The 20,276-nt window shown below is 41.2% G+C and overlaps 1 protein-coding gene across 1 annotated transcript in view; it reads right to left on the reverse strand.

The window, feature by feature from the left end:
- Nucleotides 1-19,653, reverse strand: part of slc22a16 (solute carrier family 22 member 16) — a 76,059-nt gene extending 56,406 nt beyond the window's left edge. Inside the window, exons 1-2 of the mRNA XM_029631923.2 lie at nt 19,548-19,653; nt 15,291-15,773 (exon numbers count right to left, since the gene is read on the reverse strand). Of these exons, the coding sequence (XP_029487783.1) occupies nt 15,291-15,773; nt 19,548-19,591 (527 nt within the window). The 5' untranslated portion in view covers nt 19,592-19,653. The remainder of the gene's footprint in view (nt 1-15,290; nt 15,774-19,547) is intronic.
- Nucleotides 19,654-20,276: the final 623 nt, after the last annotated feature.

The following is a 20,276-nucleotide window of genomic DNA, read 5'->3' on the forward strand; positions in this document are numbered from 1 at the left end:
ATGCAACAACATTCCTCATGGTCTGTAAATTCTCTACTTTTGAAAGATTTTAACAAACAATATTGCAATCACCATGGTCACAACCATAAACTGTCAACTATCTGCCTGTCACGTTCTGACCTTAGTTCCTTTTTTATGTCTTTGTGTTAGTTTGGTCAGGGCGTGAGTTGGGGTGGGTAGTCTATGTTCTTTTTTCTATGTTGTATTTCTGTGTTAGGCTTGGTATGGTTCTCAATCAGAGGCAGCTGTCGATCGTTGTCTCTGATTGAGAATCATATTTAGGTAGCCTGTTTTACCCATTTTGGTTGTGGGTGATTGTTTTCTGTGTCTGTGTTTTCCGGACAGTACTGTTTCGTTTTCATTTTGTGTAGTGTTCAGTTTTTTTTTTAAATATGACGAACACTTACCACGCTGTTATTTGGTCCTCTTCTCCTTCTCCAGACGAAAATCGTTACACTGTCTGATAATTTAAAATAGAATATTAATTTTGGTTCAAGTATGTTACATTTAATTAGGTTTTGGAGTCCTAAAGCAACTGAAGAAAACCTAAATTGCTACTGTGTATATCATTTGAATAAAGAAGAAAAATGCAAGATTTTTCAACTCCATAAAACATCAACTGACAGAGCGCTGAAAGATCTGATAGAATGGTTGTTTTTATTAGGGATTTTCAAATGAATAATTGTCTTTATTTTATAAATGTTTCTATTGAACTTTTATCTTTAGAGGCAAAAATGTCTGTTTTGAGTATCTATTGTCAACTCTGTTAGTGGCTTGTCAACTAAGTATCTGATGGCTAACCCTTAATAGGGCTTACATTTTCGAACATTCTGTTAAAAATCGCGCAACATTTCAGCGCCCTGCTACTCATGCCAGGAATATAGTATCTGCATATGATTAGTATGTGTGGATAGAAAACACTCAGACGTTTAAAAAACTGGTTAAATCACGGCTGTGACTATAACAGAACGTGCGTTTCATCGAAAAGTGCAGGAAAATCTGATCACTGAAAATGGAAAAATATATCCATGCGCGACTTGAACCCATTGATAAAGGTGAACCACATTTAATGGGGCTGAGGTTGCAATACCTACAGCTTCCACACGATGTCTAGAGTCTTGTCATTTGCCTACTCTTTGTTTCTTGGTCAAACAGAAGCAAGGCAGCGCAGTTCTTCCGGTCTCCGACCGGATATTTTGGTTGAGATTTACCAGGACATTATTTCCAGACGTACAGCTATAGAATTTACATCGCCTCGTGATCAATTTGATCGCTTATTAACGTTTACTAATACCTAAAGTTGCATTACAAAAGTATTTCGAAGTGTTTTGTGAAAGTTTATCGTCAACTTTTTTAATTTTAAAAAATGACGTCGCGTTATAAAACAATGTTTTTTTCCTTGATTACAGTCTTCATAGATTGATATCTAGGCTATATATGGACCGATTTAAACGAAAAAAAGACCCAATAGTGATGTTTATGGGACATCTAGGAGTGCCAACAAAGAAGATGGTCAAAGGTAATGAATGTTTTATATTTTATTGATGCGTTTAGTGTAGCGCCGACTATGCTAATTATTTTGTTTACGTCCCCTGCGGGTCTTTTGGGGTGTTACATGCTATCAGATAATAGCTTCTCATGCTTTCGCCGAAAAGCATTTTAAAAATCTGACTTGTTGCCTGGATTCACAACGAGTGTAGCTTTAATTCACTACCCTGCATGTGTATTTTAATGAACGTTTGAGTTTTAACTAGTACTATTAGCATTTAGCGTAGTGCATTTGCATTTCCAGATGTCTAGATGGGACGCCTGCTTGTCATGTAGTAGCAAGATGTTAAGACCCTTTTCAATATTCTCAAAAAATATGTAATCACTGTTCTGCAAAATACAGTGCCTTCGTATTCAGACCCTTGACCTCTTCCACATGTTGTTAGGTTACAGCCTTATTCTAAAATGTATACATATATTTCCCCCTCATCAATGTACACACTATACCCCATAATGACAAAGCAAAAACATTTTTATATTTTTATACATTTTTGCTCATTTATTAAACATAACCGGAAATATAACATTTACATAAGTATTCAGATCCTTTACTCAGTATTTTGGCAGCGATTACAGCCTTAAGTCTTCTTGGGCATGACGCTACAAGCTTAGTATGCCTGTATTTGGGGTGTTTCTCACATTCTTCTGTGCAGATCCTCTCAAGCTCTGTCAGGTTGTATGGGGAGCGTTGCCGCACAGCTATTTTGCTGCACGGCTGTGATGCTGCCACCACCATGCTTCACCGTAGGGATGGTGCCAGACATGACTGTGTCCTCCAGACATGACTAGGGCTATTGCGGTGACCATATTACCTCCAAACCGGTGGTCACGAGTCATGAAGGTAGTCAAATTCCACATGATTGTTTAATCACGGTATTTAGGCTTCTCCCAGCTCTGATGCTGCTGATGGTCATTAGAAGCATACCAAACGTACTAACTGCCTGGTACTCAGCACTAATGACTCTGATATCAATGCAAATGTATTTGAAATTCTAATCAAACACTTCATGAGAGCCAATGAGCTCATGTTGCACAACATTTCTATAGGCTATGCAATTGCGGGAGTGATGGCCACTAATAAAAAGACGAGGATCCCATCAGCTTTCTATAGGCTAGGCCTACTATATTTATTTCTCAACATTAAGCACATTGTTTCTCTTCACAACAGGAGTATAGCGTACCTGGCTGTCATGAAAATAAACCACAGGGAAAAGCGTCCTCCATTCATTTTTTAAGATTTTATTTATAAATGTAACCTTCATTTAACCAGGCAAGTCAGTTAAGAACAAATTCTTATTTACAATGACGGTCTACACCAGCCAAACCCAGATGGCCCTGGGCCAATTGTGCACCGCCCAATCCCAGTCGGTTATGATACAGCCATGGATCGAACCAGGGTGTTCGTAGTGATGCCTCTAGCACTAAGATGCAGTGTCTTAGACAGTTGCGCCACTCGTGAGCCCCATGAAATGCATTTTTTTCCCACTGCCCGTGTTTTGATACAGGTGCATGATAATGGTCCATTCTAAATCAAAACAGATGTCACACATATATTATTGAGTATATGGAAAGACAAGATTAAATCAAGAATAGTCCGATGGGTGACAATGTCAGCCTATCACTTGTGAATGATATATTATCACTTGTGAATGATGCCCAGCATAATAAACAATGCCTTTTTTTTTGGCAACTTTTTCGAATCACAGTCGCACACCTGACGTAGCATAGCCCATAGGCCTACATTTCACAACTGAATTGGCCAAATAACTTCATAAAATTAAGCACACTAATACACTTTACAATGGGTGTAGAGCCTAACTGGCATACATAGGTGGTGAGTGAGTTTCAAGTTTGGGGAAGATCATTTTCACCATAAAAGCATTACATGCATAATTGCATTTGCGGTCACTTTTGATAATGGTGTTTTCCGCTAATGGAATATTAGTGCTTATAGCCTACTACCATGTGCGCATTGCTGCGCTTATATTGTGAAGAAATAGCCTCATAGTTTATCAACATTTTAAGCTAAACATTCTGATCTGTTTAGCTTAAAGTGGTTGTATTAATTTGGCATCCCACAACTGTCCCAGACCATGTTGGGAATATTTATTTCTCACACAGAGTAGAATAGGCTGACTTTTGTACTATGGAGGATAGTAGATTGAATTAGGCTAGTGCTTTGGCTGTTCGTTAGGCCTACTACTTGATTTGGCCTAACGAGAAGCACTCAGGGAGAAGGGCATAACGGCCACTGGACGCAAAAGGCATGGATTTGTTTAGAGTGCATTACGGCCACACAAAAGGGGATGCCGCAGTGAAATTCTAGGCATTACCAAGTGCTTGTCAAATTGTGAATGAGTGACTGATGTAGTGTGTACAGCCTGCACAAAAAAAAACAAAGCAGAGCTCATGCCTTTCAAATTACTTTTTTCAAATCATCATTAGAGTCGCATCATACAGCTTCACAATGAATTAAAAACCAGAACACATAGCCCAACGTTTGTAGAACATCTAAAGCTACATTAATAACTCTCTTTATTTGTTAACCGCTCAACACAGAATAGCCATGCGCACTCACTCAATTCGTTTTGGGAAAAATATCCTTTCTATTTTATTCAACTTTGTTCAATTGTATTCTTCATGATATAAAATATTGCCACGGAATTCTAAGCAAATCTTGTCTGCTAAATGAACTAGTGCAGTCCACAGCCATACTGTATCAGGGCCTAACATAAGGACAACTCAGAGGATGCTATTCTGTTCTTCTTACATAGACCACATTTTCTTTATATCATTCCTCTTTAGACCTGTCTAACATAAATCATGGATTTATTGTGAAGGTGCAGGCTATACTACATGGATTTATTAGACTTTTTAAAATGTATATGTTCCAAAGGTCTGCATCAGCAGCTTGTGTGGAAGCCAGGAGATGCTAAATGTTAATTAACGGTCAATTACCGTGAGACCGACAGTTATTTCCCCCGGCTGGCTAAATTTCGTGACCGCCAAAGCCCTAGAAGTGACGCTTGGCATTTAGGCCAAAGAGTTAACTATTGGTTTCATCAGACCAAAGAATCTTGTTTCTCATGGTCTGAGAGTCTTTAGTTAACCTTTGGCAAACTCCAAGCGGGCTGTCATGTGCCTTTTACTTTGGAGTGGCTTTTGTCTGGCCACTCTACCATAAAGGCTTCGATTGGTGGATGCTACAGAGATGGTTGTCCTTCTGGAAGGTTCTCCCATCTCCACAAAGGAACTCTAGAGCTCTGTCAGAGTGACCATCGGGTTCTTTGTCACCTCCCTGACCAAGGCCCCTTCTCCCCAGATTGCTCAGTTTGGCCGGGCGGTCAGCCAGCTCTAGGAAGAGTCTTGGTGGTTCCATTTAAGAATGATGGAGGCCACTGTGTTCTTGGGGACCTTCAATGCTGCAGAAATGTTTTAGGCACCCTTCCCCAGATATGTGCCTCAACACAATCCTGTCTCGGAGCTCAACAGACAATTCCTTTGACCTCATGGCTTGGTTTTTGCTCTGAGATGCACTGTCTTCTGTGTGACCTTATATAGACATGTGTGTGCCTTTCCAAATAATGTCAAATCAATAGAATTTACCACAGGTGGACTCCAATCAAGTTGTAGAACCATCTCAAGGATAATCAATGGAAACAGGATGCATATGAGCTCAATTTCAAGTCTCATAGCGAAGGGTCTGAATACTTATGTGTTTTTTTATTTATTCATACATTTCTAAACTTTTCTAAAAAACGTTTTTCACTTTGTCATTATGGGGTATTGTGTGTAGATTTCTGTGGAAATTATTTATTTAATCCATTTTAGAATAAGGCTGTAAAGTAACAAAATGTGGAAAAAGTCAAGGGGTTCGAATACTTTCAGAAGGCACTGTATGCTTAAATAATTGAAGTATTTGCTGTGCTAGACCTAATGGATAATGTTTGCTTTATAAATGTTGTTTTATGTTCTAAATCTAGAAAAACATGTAAAAATGCTAACGAAATTAGCCCTGGAGCATTTGATAGTGCTATAAAACAAAACAAAGGTTCTGTATTACATATAATGTTAGAATTAAACAATCAAGGCCAATAAACACTTGTTGCACAATAATTGTAAAAAGGAAATGCCTTTTATGGTGTCTGACAGAGTTTACATAAATCCAGTTAGTTGCATTTATTATGTTTGTTTTTTTACAAACTTAGGTTGTTCCTTTACATGGTGTGACAGCTGATACTTTGATCTATCAAGATATATATTTCAAATTGTGTCAATATTAAGACAAATATATAGCTAAAAAACAGCAACATTTTCTCTCTGCCTCATGGCAAAATGTATAACATAGCATGAGATTAGCTATAAAACTACACACTTTTCTCTCTGCCCCATGGCAAAAGGGGGTGCTTTGCTCAGACCTCATGGGGGGCCTGCGAAACTACACGACGCCACTGATAGTGTACCCTTCTGCATTACACAGACTGTCCGACCAAGTGACCGACCGTTGTATCTTACATGCTGACCACACTGTTTGCGTTACGTGCTTGAGCATTGCAAAATAAATGTACACATGTTATAAATGTACACATTATTCAATAATTTCATCCAAACTGCTCACGCGCGTCAACAAGTGTCTGCGAAGCCAGGCGCTAAAATATAACTTTGTTCTAAAATATTTTTGATGTTTGACGCGATGCAAGTCCCACCTCTCCCATCTCCTCAGTGGTTTTTAGTTGCATATACCCTCGTGTGTGATTGAAAGATGAACTGAGGTCCACACTCCAGTCCGGTTGGTGGTGGTAATGCACCTTAAAGTTGGTTGCCAAGCGCAATATAAAGTATAAAGAAGAAGAAGACTGAAGGAGGAGCGATTACTAGTGTGGATGGACAAAATCAACATGTGTGCGATGGTGCACGCGGGTGCCCGGTCTACTAGTCAGCATGTTACAGTATTGTTAGTAACTCCAAAAGTAAAATGACGTCAAGGGGTGCAGTGCTGCCAGAGCTGGTAAAAGTATTTCTGATTAATTCTAAATAAATCATTTTTTAATTACCACAAAAATTCCATGAAAAATTATAGAATGGCAAACCAAATAAATATGTATAGCAGCCTAGATGTATGGTAAATGGGTGTTTCTTCCCTGGCAGTGGCAAGAATGATGACAAATTATAGGTTACGTGTGTGCACTGTGGAGGCTTGACCACTTTGGCCAATAAAAAAAAAATCCTTGATGTTCATAAAATTCCACGGACCCTTCTCTTGTGTTGTGGAACCCAGAATGACATGTGACCACTTGTTTACGGCGACACCGTTCTGCTGAGGACAACACAACTAGAGTGGCCATCGCAAAGTCCAAGGAGCCTGACCCTCTTGTGCAAAGCTGTCATCAAGTAAAGGGTGTCTACATTGAATAATCTAAAATCTAAAATATATTTTGATTTGTTTAACACTGTTACTACATGATTCCACATGTGTTATTTCATAGTTTTGATGTCTTCACTATTATTCTACAATGTAGAAAATAGTACAAATAAAGAAAACCCTTGAATGAGAAGGTGTGTCCAAACTTTTGATGGGTGCCTTGCAGTGCCTTGCAAAAAAATTCATCTCCCTTTGCATTTTTCCTATTTTGTTGCATTACAACCTGTAATTTAAATGTATGTTTATTACATGTAATGGACATACACAAAATAGTCAAAATTGGTGAAGTGAAATGAAAAAAAAAAAACTTGTTTAAAAAAATAAAAATAAAAAACAAATAGAAAAGTGGTGCATGCATATGTACTCACCCCCTTTGCTATGAAGTCCCTAAATAAGTTATGGTGCAACCTTCAAAAGTCACAGAATTAGTTAAATGAAGTCCACCTGTGTGCAATCTAAGTGTCACATGATCTTTCACATGATCTCAGTATACACAGTGGGGAGAACAAGTATTTGATACACTGCCGATTTTGCAGGTTTTTCCTACTTACAAAGCATGTAAAAGTCTGTCATTTTTATCATAGGTACATTTCAACTGTGAGGGACGGAATCTAAAACAGAAATCCAGAAAATCACATTGTATGATTTTTAAGTAATTAATGTGAATTTTATTGCATGACATAAGTATTTGATACATCAGAAAAGCAGAACTTAATATTTGGTACAGAAACCTTTGTTTGCAATTACAGAGATCATACGTTTCCTGTAGTTCATGACTAGGTTTGCACACACTGCAGCAGGGATTTTGGCCCACTCCTCCATACAGACCTTCTCCAGATCCTTCAGGTTTCGGGGCTGTCCCTGGGCAACACGGATTTTCAGCTCCCTCCAAAGATTTTCTATTGGGTTCAGGTCTGGAGACTGGCTAGGACACTCCAGGACCTTGAGATGCTTCTTACGGAGCCACTCCTTAGTTGCCCTGGCTGTGTGTTTCGGGTCGTTGTCATGCTGGAAGATCTCGTGATACATGGCCCCATCCATCCTCCCCTCAATACTGTGCAGTCGTCCTGTCCCCTTTGCAGAAAAGTATCCACAAAGAATGATGTTTCCACCTCCATGCGTTGTACTCATCCTTCTTCTTCCTCCAAACACGGCAAGTGGAGTTTAGACCAAAAAGCTCTATTTTTGTCTCATCAGACCACATGACCTTCTCCCATTCCTCCTCTGGATCATCCAGATGGTCATTGGCAAACTTCAGACGGGCCTGGACATGCGCTGGCTTGAGCAGGGGGACCTTGCGTGCGCTGCAGGATTTTAATCCATGACGGCGTAGTATGTTACTAATGGTTTTCTTTGAGACTGTGGTCCCAGCTCTCTTTAGGTCATTGACCAGGTCATGCCTTGTAGTTCTGGGCTGATCCCTCACCTTTCTCATGATCATTGATGCCCCACGAGGTGAGATCTTGCATGGAGCCCCAGACCGAGGGTGATTGACCGTCATCTTGAACTTCTTCCATTTTCTAATAATTGCGCCAACAGTTTTATCTGTAATTGCGCCAATTTTATCCCTGATGTCCTTACACAGCTCTCTAGTCTTGGCCATTGTGGAGAAGTTGGAGTCTGTTTGATTGAGTGTGTGGACAGGTGTCTTTTATACAGGTAACGAGTTCAAACAGGTGCAGTTAATACAGGTGATGAGTGTAGAACACGAGGGCTTCTTAAAGAAAAACTAACAGGTCTGTGAGAGCCGGAATTCTTACTGGTTGGTAGGTGATCAAATACTTATGTCGGGCAATAAAATGCAAATTAATTACTTAAAAATCATACAATGTGATTTTCTGGATTGTTGTTTTAGAATCCGTCTCTCACAGTTGAAGTGTACCTATGATAAAAATTACAGACCTCTACATGCTTTGCAAGTAGGAAAACCTGCAAAATCGTCAGTGTATCAAATACTTGTTCTCCCCACTGTATATACACCTGTTCTGAAAGGCCCCAGCGTCTGCAACACCACGAAGCAAGGGGCACCACCAAGCAAGCGGCACCATGAAGACCAAGGAGCTCTCCAAACAGGTCAGGGACAGGTCAGAGCACCATTAAATCCATTATTAAAAAATGCAAAGAATATGGCACCACAACAAACCTGCCAAGAGAGCCCACCAAAACTCATGGACTAGGCAAGGAGGGCATTAATCAGAGAGGCAACAAAGAGACCAAAGATAACCCTGAAGGAGCTGCAAAGCTCCACAGTGGAGATTGGAGTATCTGTCCATAGGACCACTTTAAGCAGTGCACTCCACATGTGGGAGACTCCCCAAACATATGGAAAAAAAGTACTCTGGTCAGATGAGACTAAAATTGAGCTTTTTGACCATCAAGGAAAACGCTATGTCTGGCGCGAACCAAACACCTCTCATCACCCCGAGAAACCATCCCCACAGTGAAGCATGGTGGTGGAAGCATCATGCTGTGGGGATGTTTTTCCATCGGCAGGGACTGGGAAACTGGTCAGAATGGAAGGAATGATGGATAACGCTAAATACTGGGAAATTCTTGAGGGAAACCTGTTTCAGTCTTCCAGCGATTTGAGACTGGGAAGAGGTTCACCTTCCAGCAGGACAATGAACCTAAGCACACTGCTAAAGCAACACTCAATTGGTTTAAGGGGAAACATTTAAATGTCTTGAAATGGCCTAGTCAAAGCCCAGACCTCAATCCAATTGAGAATCTGTGGTATGACTTAAAGATTGCTCTACACCAGCGGAACCCAACCAACTTGAAGGAGCTGGACCAGTTTTGCATTGAAGGATGGGCAAAAATCCCAGTGGCTAGATGTGCCAAGCTTATAGAGACATACCTCAAGAGACTTGCAGCTGTAATTGCTGCAAAAGGTGGCTATACAAATGATTGCCTTGGGGGGGGGGGGGTGAATAGTTGCACGCTCAATTTGTCTGTTTATTTTCTTATTTATTGTTTGTTTTACAATAAATAGCTAATTCATGAGGTGGAGGACTGCCCTGTGGATGTGTGAGCTCTTCTTGAAAAGAGGAATCATCAGAAGCAGCCATTGTGGCTATTCATTCAATAGACAGTGCACGGTACATTGTCATCTATAGATGGTACAATAGCTCCTTTTAACCTGTAAACTTGTACCAGTCCCGTTTTGAAAAGCCTTTGAGGGTGGGAACAAGGAAGTATGGCTCCCGTAAGGCTGTTGTTTTTACAAAGCGAAAATGAGTCAAGAAAATGAAAATATTAGAGAAATTGAGTCAACCTACACTGAACAAAAATATAAATGTAACATGCAACAATTTCAAAGATTTGATTGAGTTACAGTTCCAATGACAGAATCTGTCACCTTAAATAAATTCCTTATGACCTAATCTATGGATTTCACATAACTGGGACATGAATCTGTTAGTCACAGAGACCTTTAAAAAAAGGTAGGGGCGTTGGTCAGAAACCCAGTCAGAATCTTCGCACAGAGTTGTGGAATGTTGTTCCACTCCTCTTCAATAGCTGTGTGAAGTTGCTGGATATTGGCGGGAACTGGAACACGCTGTCGTACACGTCGATCCAGAGGATCCAAAACATTCTCAATGGGTGACATGTCTGGTGAGTACGCAGGCCATGGAAGAACTGGGACATTTTCAGCTTCCAGGAATTGTGTACAGATCCTTGCGACATGGAGCCGTGCATTACCATGCTGAAACATGAGGTGGTTGAATGCCACGGCAATGGGCCTCAGTATCTTGTCATTGTATTTCTGTGTTTATTTCTGTATTTCAAATTGCGGATCGTTGTCCGTAGCTAATGCCTGCCCATACCATAACCCAACCGCCACTATGGGGCACTTTGTTCACAACATTGAAATCAGCAAACCGCTCGCCCACACGACGCCACACACACTGTCTGCCATCTGCCCGGTACAGTTTAAACTGCGATTCATCTGTGAAGAGCACACTTCTCCAGCGTGCCAGTGTCCATCGAAGGTGAGCATTTGTAGGTACACCAAACTGCAGTCAGGTCAAGACACTGGTGAGAACGACGAGCATCCATATGAGCTTCCCTAAGACGTTTTCTGACAGTTTGTGCATAAATTATTTGCTTGTGTAAACCTACAATTTCATAAGCTGTCTCAGGGCATCTCACAGGTGAAGAAGACAGATGTGGAGGTTCTGGGCTGGTGTGGTTACACATGGTTTGTGGTTGTGAGGCTCTGGTGGACATTCCTGCAGTCAGCATGCCAACTGCATGCTCCCTCAAAACTCGAGACATCTGTGTCACTGTGTTTGTGACAAAGCTGCACATTTTAGAGTGGCCTTTTATTGACCCCAGCACAAGGTGCAACTGTGTAATTATGATGCTGTTTAATCATCTTCTTGATGTGCCACACCTGTTAAAGGAGAAATGCTCACTAACAGGGATGTAAACAAATTTGTGCACAAAATGATTTGAGAGAAATTAGCTTTTTCATGCATATGGACAATTTCTGGGAACTTTTATTTAACTCGTGAAACATGGGATCAACACTTTACATGTTGCGTTTTATATATTTGTTCCGTGTAGATATCCTGCAAAGTCCAATGGCTCTACTGAACAATGACAACTATATCTTCTCGCGTGATCGTGCAGTTGGCGAAACACAAAGGCCCCAAAAATTCTACAAAACATGACTCCATAAATGTTTTGATCAGCAGGCTCAATCAACCAAATGAAAAAAACACAGCTATTGGGCATAATTATGTTTGAAACACTTTCTCATCGCTCATAATGAGTAGGGAGACTGGAAAACCACCCCAAATAGTGTCTTGCGGTGAAGTTTCACTTTAAACTGCATGTATTTGTATTTATTACATTTAGGGAAGTTCACGACAGTGTCTACAGTCAATCACGGACTACAAGAAGAAACCCAGCCCAGTCACGGACCAGGATGTCTTGCTCCCAGGCAGACTAAATAACTTTTTTGCCCGCTTTGAGGACAATACAGTGCCACTGACACGGCCTGCAACGAAAACATGCGGTCTCTCCTTCACTGCAGCCGAGGTGAGTAAGACATTTAAACGTGTTAACCCTCGCAAGGCTGCAGGCCCAGACGGCATCCCCAGCCGCGCCCTCAGAGCATGCGCAGACCAGCTGGCCGGTGTGTTTACGGACATATTCAATCAATCCCTATACCAGTCTGCTGTTCCCACATGCTTCAAGAGGGCCACCATTGTTCCTGTTCCCAAGAAAGCTAAGGTAACTGAGCTAAACGACTACCGCCCCGTAGCACTCACTTCCGTCATCATGAAGTGCTTTGAGAGACTAGTCAAGGACCATATCACCTCCACCCTACCTGACACCCTAACCCACTCCAATTTGCTTACCGCCCAAATAGGTCCACAGACGATGCAATCTCAACCACACTGCACACTGCCCTAACCCACCTGGACAAGAGGAATACCTATGTGAGAATGCTGTTCATCGACTACAGCTCGGCATTCAACACCATAGTACCCTCCAAGCTCGTCATCAAGCTCGAGACCCTGGGTCTCGACCCCGCCCTGTGCAACTGGGTACTGGACTTCCTGACGGGCCGCCCCCAGGTGGTGAGGGTAGGCAACAACATCTCCTCCCCGCTGATCCTCAACACGGGGCCCCACAAGGGTGCGTTCTGAGCCCTCTCCTGTACTCCCTGTTCACCCACGACTGCGTGGCCACGCACGCCTCCAACTCAATCATCAAGTTTGCGGACGACACAACAGTGGTAGGCTTGATTACCAACAACGACGAGACGGCCTACAGGGAGGAGGTGAGGGCCCTCGGAGTGTGGTGTCAGGAAAATAACCTCACACTCAACGTCAACAAAACTAAGGAGATGATTGTGGACTTCAGGAAACAGCAGAGGGAACACCCCCCTATCCACATCGATGGAACAGTAGTGGAGAGGGTAGCAAGTTTTAAGTTCCTCGGCATACACATCACAGACAAACTGAATTGGTCCACTCACACTGACAGCATCGTGAAGAAGGCGCAGCAGCGCCTCTTCAACCTCAGGAGGCTGAAGAAATTCGGCTTGTCACCAAAAGCACTCACAAACTTCTACAGATGCACAATTGAGAGCATCCTGGCGGGCTGTATCACCGCCTGGTATGGCAACTGCTCCGCCCTCAACCGTAAGGCTCTCCAGAGGGTAGTGAGGTCTGCACAACGCATCACCGGGGGCAAACTACCTGCCCTCCAGGACACCTACACCACCCGATGTTACAGGAAGGCCATAAAGATCATCAAGGACATCAACCACCCGAACCACTGCCTGTTCACCCCGCTATCATCCAGAAGGCGAGGTCAGTACAGGTGCATCAGAGCTGGGACTGAGAGACTGAAAAACAGCTTCTATCTCAAGGCTATCAGACTGTTAAACAGCCACCATTGAGTGGCTGCTGCCAACACACTGTCATTGACACTGACCCAACTCCAGCCACTTTAATAATGGGAATTGATGGGAAATGATGTAAATATATCACTAGCCACTTTAAACAATGCTACCTTATATAATGTTACTTACCCTACATTATTCATCTCATATGCATACGTATATACTGTACTCTACATCATCGACTGCATCCTTATGTAATACATGTATCACTAGCCACTTTAACTATGCCACTTTGTTTACTTTGTCTACATACTCATCTCATATGTATATACTGTACTCGATACCATCTACTGTATGCTGCTCTGTACCATCACTCACTCATATATCCTTATGTACATATTCTTTATCCCCTTACACTGTGTATAAGACAGTAGTTTTAGAATTGTTAGTTAGATTACTTGTTGGTTATCACTGCATTGTCGGAACTAGAAGCACAAGCATTTCGCTACACTCGCATTAACATCTGCTAACCATGTGTATGTGACAAATAAAATTTGATTTGATTGATTTGATTTGATTTACTAGTACAGGAGGCCGGCAAATAATCAATAATCTAGTGTGGTGTGACAAGGTGCAGAACGGGCAGGCAGGCTCAGGGCCGGCAGAATGGTCAAAACTTGGAAAACAGGAACTAGAAACAGACGGGCGCAAGGGGAAAACTGCTGGTAGGCTTGACGAACAAAACAAACTGGCAACAGACAAACAGAGAGCACAGGTATAAATACACTGGGGATAATGGTGAAGATGGGAGACACCTGGAGGGGGGGTGGAGACAAGCACAAAGACAGGTGAAACAGAACAGGGTGTGACAGTATTTACATTAGACTAAAGCCTACAAATTGCTATGCCACGTAGTTGCAGGCCTATTAGGCTATAAGCCTACTGCAAATGATTGTTGTTTGTTCCTGAACTTGTTCCTCCAGCTGTCCTTCGACTCCAAAAGTTGGTTCAACTTCTTTAACATCATTGCATGACCCTGGCGCTGTCCTTTCAGCACCACGAAGGCAGCGTCAATTGTTTAAAATGACATCTCATCAAGATCTGTTGCCTACGCCCAATAGTCCTATTCATCACGTATTATTATTATTATTATTACAATAAATAGAAGATGATCACTTCTCACAATGGTGCTTGTTTAGTAAAGTTAAATCAAAGCAGAATCAATGTCTCGCAAGATCACATAATGATTCATTCGCATTTACATAACAGAACCGAATATAATACCATAGCAGAGTAGGCCTATAATGTTACTGTTACGCCATAAACACCTACTAATTTCTAATGAGATTTTAGGATGGCTAGCTGAAGCTGAATAGTTGAATATTTTCTCATCAGAACTCAACAGAGTGTGCCACTAGGCTGGATATATGCTTTGATTGAAACAAAAGACAAGAAAGGCTAATAGTCTGTTAACACCATCTGCTCTAATTCTCTCACGAAACAGTAATTCAAAGAATGCATATTCCCATGAATGAGATCAATCAAATGATTGGTATGGAAATGCAATTTGGACGTTTCACCGGTAAAACGTGAAGAATTATCATTCACAATTGACAGTGATGATGGCCTATTTGGTAGCCTATGCCTAACTTGGTGTTTGAGGGTATTAAAAATGTGCATTTTTCTTGAGACAATATGTGTGGGCATAGGTAGACGTTGCAATTGGTATGCATATTTTATAATGCATACCAATTGATTGAGGAAATTATGATGTCATTTACTTATTTATTTTGCTCTCCCTCACATAAAACAAATTGCTCTACACCATTGATGACGACATCCATGTTTTGTCATCGACACCCTTCCAGTTATCAAGGTGCTCCAGGGCACAGGGACACCGCAGGGGACAGACATGATCCCCATATTTGGGATTAAGTAGGTGGGGAGAGCTACTCTTACCTATCAGCGATGTCCCCGAACACCAGTGCTCCGACCAGCACCCCCATCATAAACGTGGGCTGACACAGCTTGGCCAGCCATTCCCTGTCACACACCAGGTCCCAGTCTGTCACGATGCTCTGATACACCTCACTGTGGTCGTACACGTAATGGTAGTTCCCGTCACACTTTTCCGTCGTCCTGTTGACGACCTGCTCGTAGGTAAAGTCTGTGGGGTTCATCCGCTGAGTGCGCTGGCAGGTGCTAAGCTCCCACTGTTGGCCCACAGCCGTTCGGACGACCATGGGCCCGTTCGCCGGTTTGAAGAATGGTAGCACCTCCTCCAGGGAAGCACCAGTGTGGTTCCCATACAGGACGTCAGTGATGTTACCTGGCGGAGCACAGACAAAGTTTGGCCTCTCCACGAGGAACACGGAGGCCAGGTAGTGGATTCCACAGGCTATGGCCTGGAAGACAGCAGCAAAGTACAGACATGCCTGGAACCTAGGAGGCGGAGAGGAGGATAAGAGGGAGAGAGGTGAGTATAATATAGGGGGTTCAATAAAAGGATAACATGAGGAAGTTGCATTGTAAAACTTTGCCCTGTAAATGTACAGCATTCTACTGGTAGCAGAGTTGCCAGTTAAATACTGTAATTTAGCTTTACAGAAGGGATGCTTAACCCTATGGATAAGAAGGGTTTTCAGGGCATTGCTTGTGTACTACAAGTGTGAACTACAATTCCGAGGCTGTTTTAACATTCATAAATGTCAATAATCATCGCTTGCAAAACGGTTTTCGAGACATATGCTTATATACGTTTATCTTTCATATCAGCGAGAAAGAATAGTTCAAATAAAAATGTGAAATCAAATATACACTTAATGTAGGGGTTTTGCACAGATCCATATGCTGTGTGCCTCCAGCTGACAAACTACACTTCCTCCCCAGTTACGCCTACACACAGGTGTTCGGAGCATGCTAGATAGCTAATTAGCACAGGTGGATGCCTATGTCCTGTCTGTCTTCTGTAAACAAGCACTGTAACATGGAGCTATGGCCCGTGTGTCACGTTCGTTGAAGTGAGGAGACCAAAGTGCAGCGTGATGTGAAAACATTATACTTTTAATAAAGACGGACACTAAACAAACCATACAAAACGAATGTGACGCTATCATACAAAAGTGCAGACACAGGCAACTAGACATAGACAATAACCCACGAAATACCAAAAGAAGATGGCTGCCTAAATATGGTTCCCAATCAGAGACAACGATAAACAGCTGCCTCTAATTGAGAACCAATCTAGGCTGGGACTGGTGCACTTCACAAAATAGATGGCATCATGGGGGAGGAAAGTTATGTGCATATATTGAAGCAACATCTCAAGACGTCAGTCAGGAAGTTAAAGCTTGGTTGCAAATGGGTCTTCCAAATGGACAATGACCACAAGCATACTTTCAAAGTTGTGGCAAAATGGCTTACGGACAACAAAGTCAAGGTATTGGAGTGGCAATCACAAAGCCCTGACCTCAACCCTATAGAAAATGTGTGGGCAGAACTGAAAAAGCGTTTGCGAGCAAGGAGGCCTACAAACCTGACTCAGTTACACCCGCTCTGTCAGGAGGAAAGGGCCAAAATTCACTCAACTTATTGTGGGAAGTTTGTGGAAGGCTACCTGAAACGTATGACCCAAGTTAAACAATTTAAAGGCAATGCTACCAAACACTAATTGAGTGTATGTAAACTTCTGACCCACTGGGAATGTGATGAAAGGAATAAAAGATTAAATAAATAATTCTCTCTACTATTATTCTGACATTTCACATTCTTAAAATAAAGTTGTGATCCTAACTGACCTATAACAGGGAATTTTTACCAGGATAAAGTGTCAGGAATTGTGAAAAACTGAGTTTAAATGTATTTAGCTAAGGTGTAAGTAAACTTCCGACTTCAACTGTATATGTATATATATATATTATATGAATATTTGGTATTTATTAGAACTTCTACATTTAGTGACCTGAAAGATGCACTATGCAGAAATCGCTCAGCCATTTCCTGGTTGCTAAAATTCTATTAGTTCACATAATTTTAGTTTATGTGACAAATCAAGCAAATATAGTGTAGAGAATCATTGTACCATCATCTAAACCACTGGGAAATGTATTTTGCATAATAAAAAAAATGTATTTTCAGGTATTTGAAGCTGGTGTACAAAACTGAAAGCGAAAGAGGCAAAAACTAAACATAAAAACAGGGAAGCATAGCAATAGCACACACAGAACAGATCTACCGCTTCTTAGACTTGCTTTCAATAAGAATGACAGATCTATAACTACCATTTCAATGTGAATTTGGTCAGGTCTCCCAAAAGTTACATATTGCAGCTTTAATAAAATGTTCCTACCACATATCAGTTAAATTGGTACAGCACTCTCACTCACCGGTGCAACAAATGTAGCCTCTTTACAAGGCACGACACAAAATATGTTTATGGGCCAGAAACAGCAACACCATGCACCCACTAGTGGTCAAAAGGTTTTTGGTGCTCCAAAAATACGGTAGTGTACTGTATTCTGAGGGATGTAATTATAGTACCATTTGAAATACAGTACCTATTTACAGTAATGTAAATACATGTTCCTGGAATTTATGGTATAATTGACCAGTTACTCTGAAATCACCCAGAGTGCGTTGCAATTGACAGCAATATACTGTAAATAATTGATATGGTACATAGCTGTTAGTTTTATTTTATAATACTCTAAAAACAAAGAAGAGCATAATGACAACATGATTTCAATATATATTGTGTGCCTGTGTGTGTGGGTGTTGGAAGAGAGGGACAAAGAGAGAGATGGAGATTTAAATTAAAATTGGGATTGGGTACAATCCTAGATCTATGATAGGGACACACCTATTCGGGGTAAGGAGGTTCATGGGCGCTTAAACACAAAACGGGCAGGAGAGCATCCAATAGAGAGAAGTCAGCAGCTGCATAAAATATTCTTCCATTTCACGGCCCTTTCAATAAGATATTTACTGAGAAAATAGAAGAAACCCGTACACTGCTCTTGCTAGTGTCAATGCTCTTTATTAAATTTTAGGTATCTTTTATTACGCTTTAGGTAGCCGATACGTAAAGCTTAATAAAGAGCAATGATACTAGCAAGAGCAGTGTGAGGGTTTCTTATTTTTTCGCATCTTGTTTAACAGTTGCCATGCACCTGCACAAAGATAGCTCAGATGTGCAAGTGCCTTTTGAAGAAGATATTTACTAAAATAGTCTGCTTCATGCGTTTCACCCGGCATGAGGTTGGTGCCTGGAACGGAACATTTTAATCTACAGTAGGCATAAGCTATTACTGTAAAGCAATACAGTACGTTAAAGTCATTTTTACAGGAGGCTTTCAATTTCAGTTAATAACAATATTTGTCAGCATCTTACCCATAGTGCCATGCAATATACAGCAATAATTCTGTAAAACACATTTAATGTATTTTACCACGCATTTTACAGTGTTTCCCCGTTGACATTACAGAAAAGTCTTAGTGTGCATCAAAGAAATTAAACCGTTACTATCCAACATAATTGATACATGCGTTCTCATAAAGTAGCCTAACAAAAAAATATTCTTCACATGCAAAAAAATCCAAACATTAACTATAAAATACATTAAGTGTTATGGTTGCATAGTGAGAATGAAAAAAATATATATATTCTAAAAGAGAATGTTTATAGAATTTGACTAATGCGTCAATGATGCAATGCACTTGAAGAAGGAAGAAAGCTGCTGTATTTGTTTTATATATTTTTTTATTTATTTTACCTTTATTTAACTAGGAAAGTCAGTTAAGAAAATTCTTATTTTCAATGACGGCCTAGGAAAAGTGGGTTAACTGCCTGTTCGGGGGCAGAACGACAGATTTGTACCTTATCAGCTCAGGGATTTGAACTTGCAAACTTTCGGTTACTAGTCCAACACTCTAACCACTAGGCTACCCTGCCGCCCCAGTTTGTGTGCAGAGAGTAAGAAACATCTACTTTAAGGTCTGCCATATTTAGGGCTACTATGTAGGCTAACCATAAATATAACCATAATCCCCATAGAGCTATTTTTTTATTTTTTTAAAAAACTCTTGACTACAAGAGGGTATACGGTCATCATATTCCTATGGAGGGTGGTCGACTGAACAGGACACATTCTTATAGTTTACGATAGCAAGGATATACTGATTCAATGCAATAAACGTGTATTGTTCCGGGTAACCTACCTTTTGAAGTGTCCAAACTCATCGAATATACGCTCCACGCTCATAACTCGTTGACAGGTCTGGCTCGCCACTGACAATTTGTAAATGTTGGCTTTCACTTGAACACCGAGTAGGAGGGGCGCGAGAATAGGGGACATTTCCACTCAGTGCGGCTAACAGGAAACATTTTTTTCGCAACTATGGTCAAGAGTGTGGCCAAGGGTGAATTTGACAGCCCCGTAGGCTGGGATTTTTTTCATATTTTTTTCTCCATTATATATATTTTTTATCACTGCTATATGGATAAAATGTTACACATTTGGCCTAGCCATGATGTTTCCTTTGATCAGTCGGATAAGCACTTAGGCCTAACACCTTGTCAATTCACTGCTTTCGGAGATCCAGTGATTCATCATTCTAGCACTCCAAAATAATGCAGTGTCCTTTTTCTTTGATGAAAGACATCACATTCACTCAATTAGGGGCGGCAGCGTAGCCTAGTGGTTAGAGCGTTGGACTAGTAACCGGAAGGTTGCGAGTTCAAACCCCCGAGCTGACAAGGTACAAATCTGTCATTCTGCCCCTGAACAGGCAGTTAACCCACTGTTCCCAGGCCTTGAAAATCCAGGCCTCATTGAAAATAAGAATGTGTTCTTAACTGACTTGCCTGGTAAAATAAAAAAAATTTAAAAAATCAATTATCCTACTACGTTAAATCATTCATAGACGCCAACTGTCTTTCTCTGTCTC

This window comes from Oncorhynchus nerka, linkage group LG24 (genome assembly GCF_034236695.1).
Source record: "Oncorhynchus nerka isolate Pitt River linkage group LG24, Oner_Uvic_2.0, whole genome shotgun sequence".
Lineage (NCBI taxonomy): Eukaryota > Metazoa > Chordata > Actinopteri > Salmoniformes > Salmonidae > Oncorhynchus > Oncorhynchus nerka.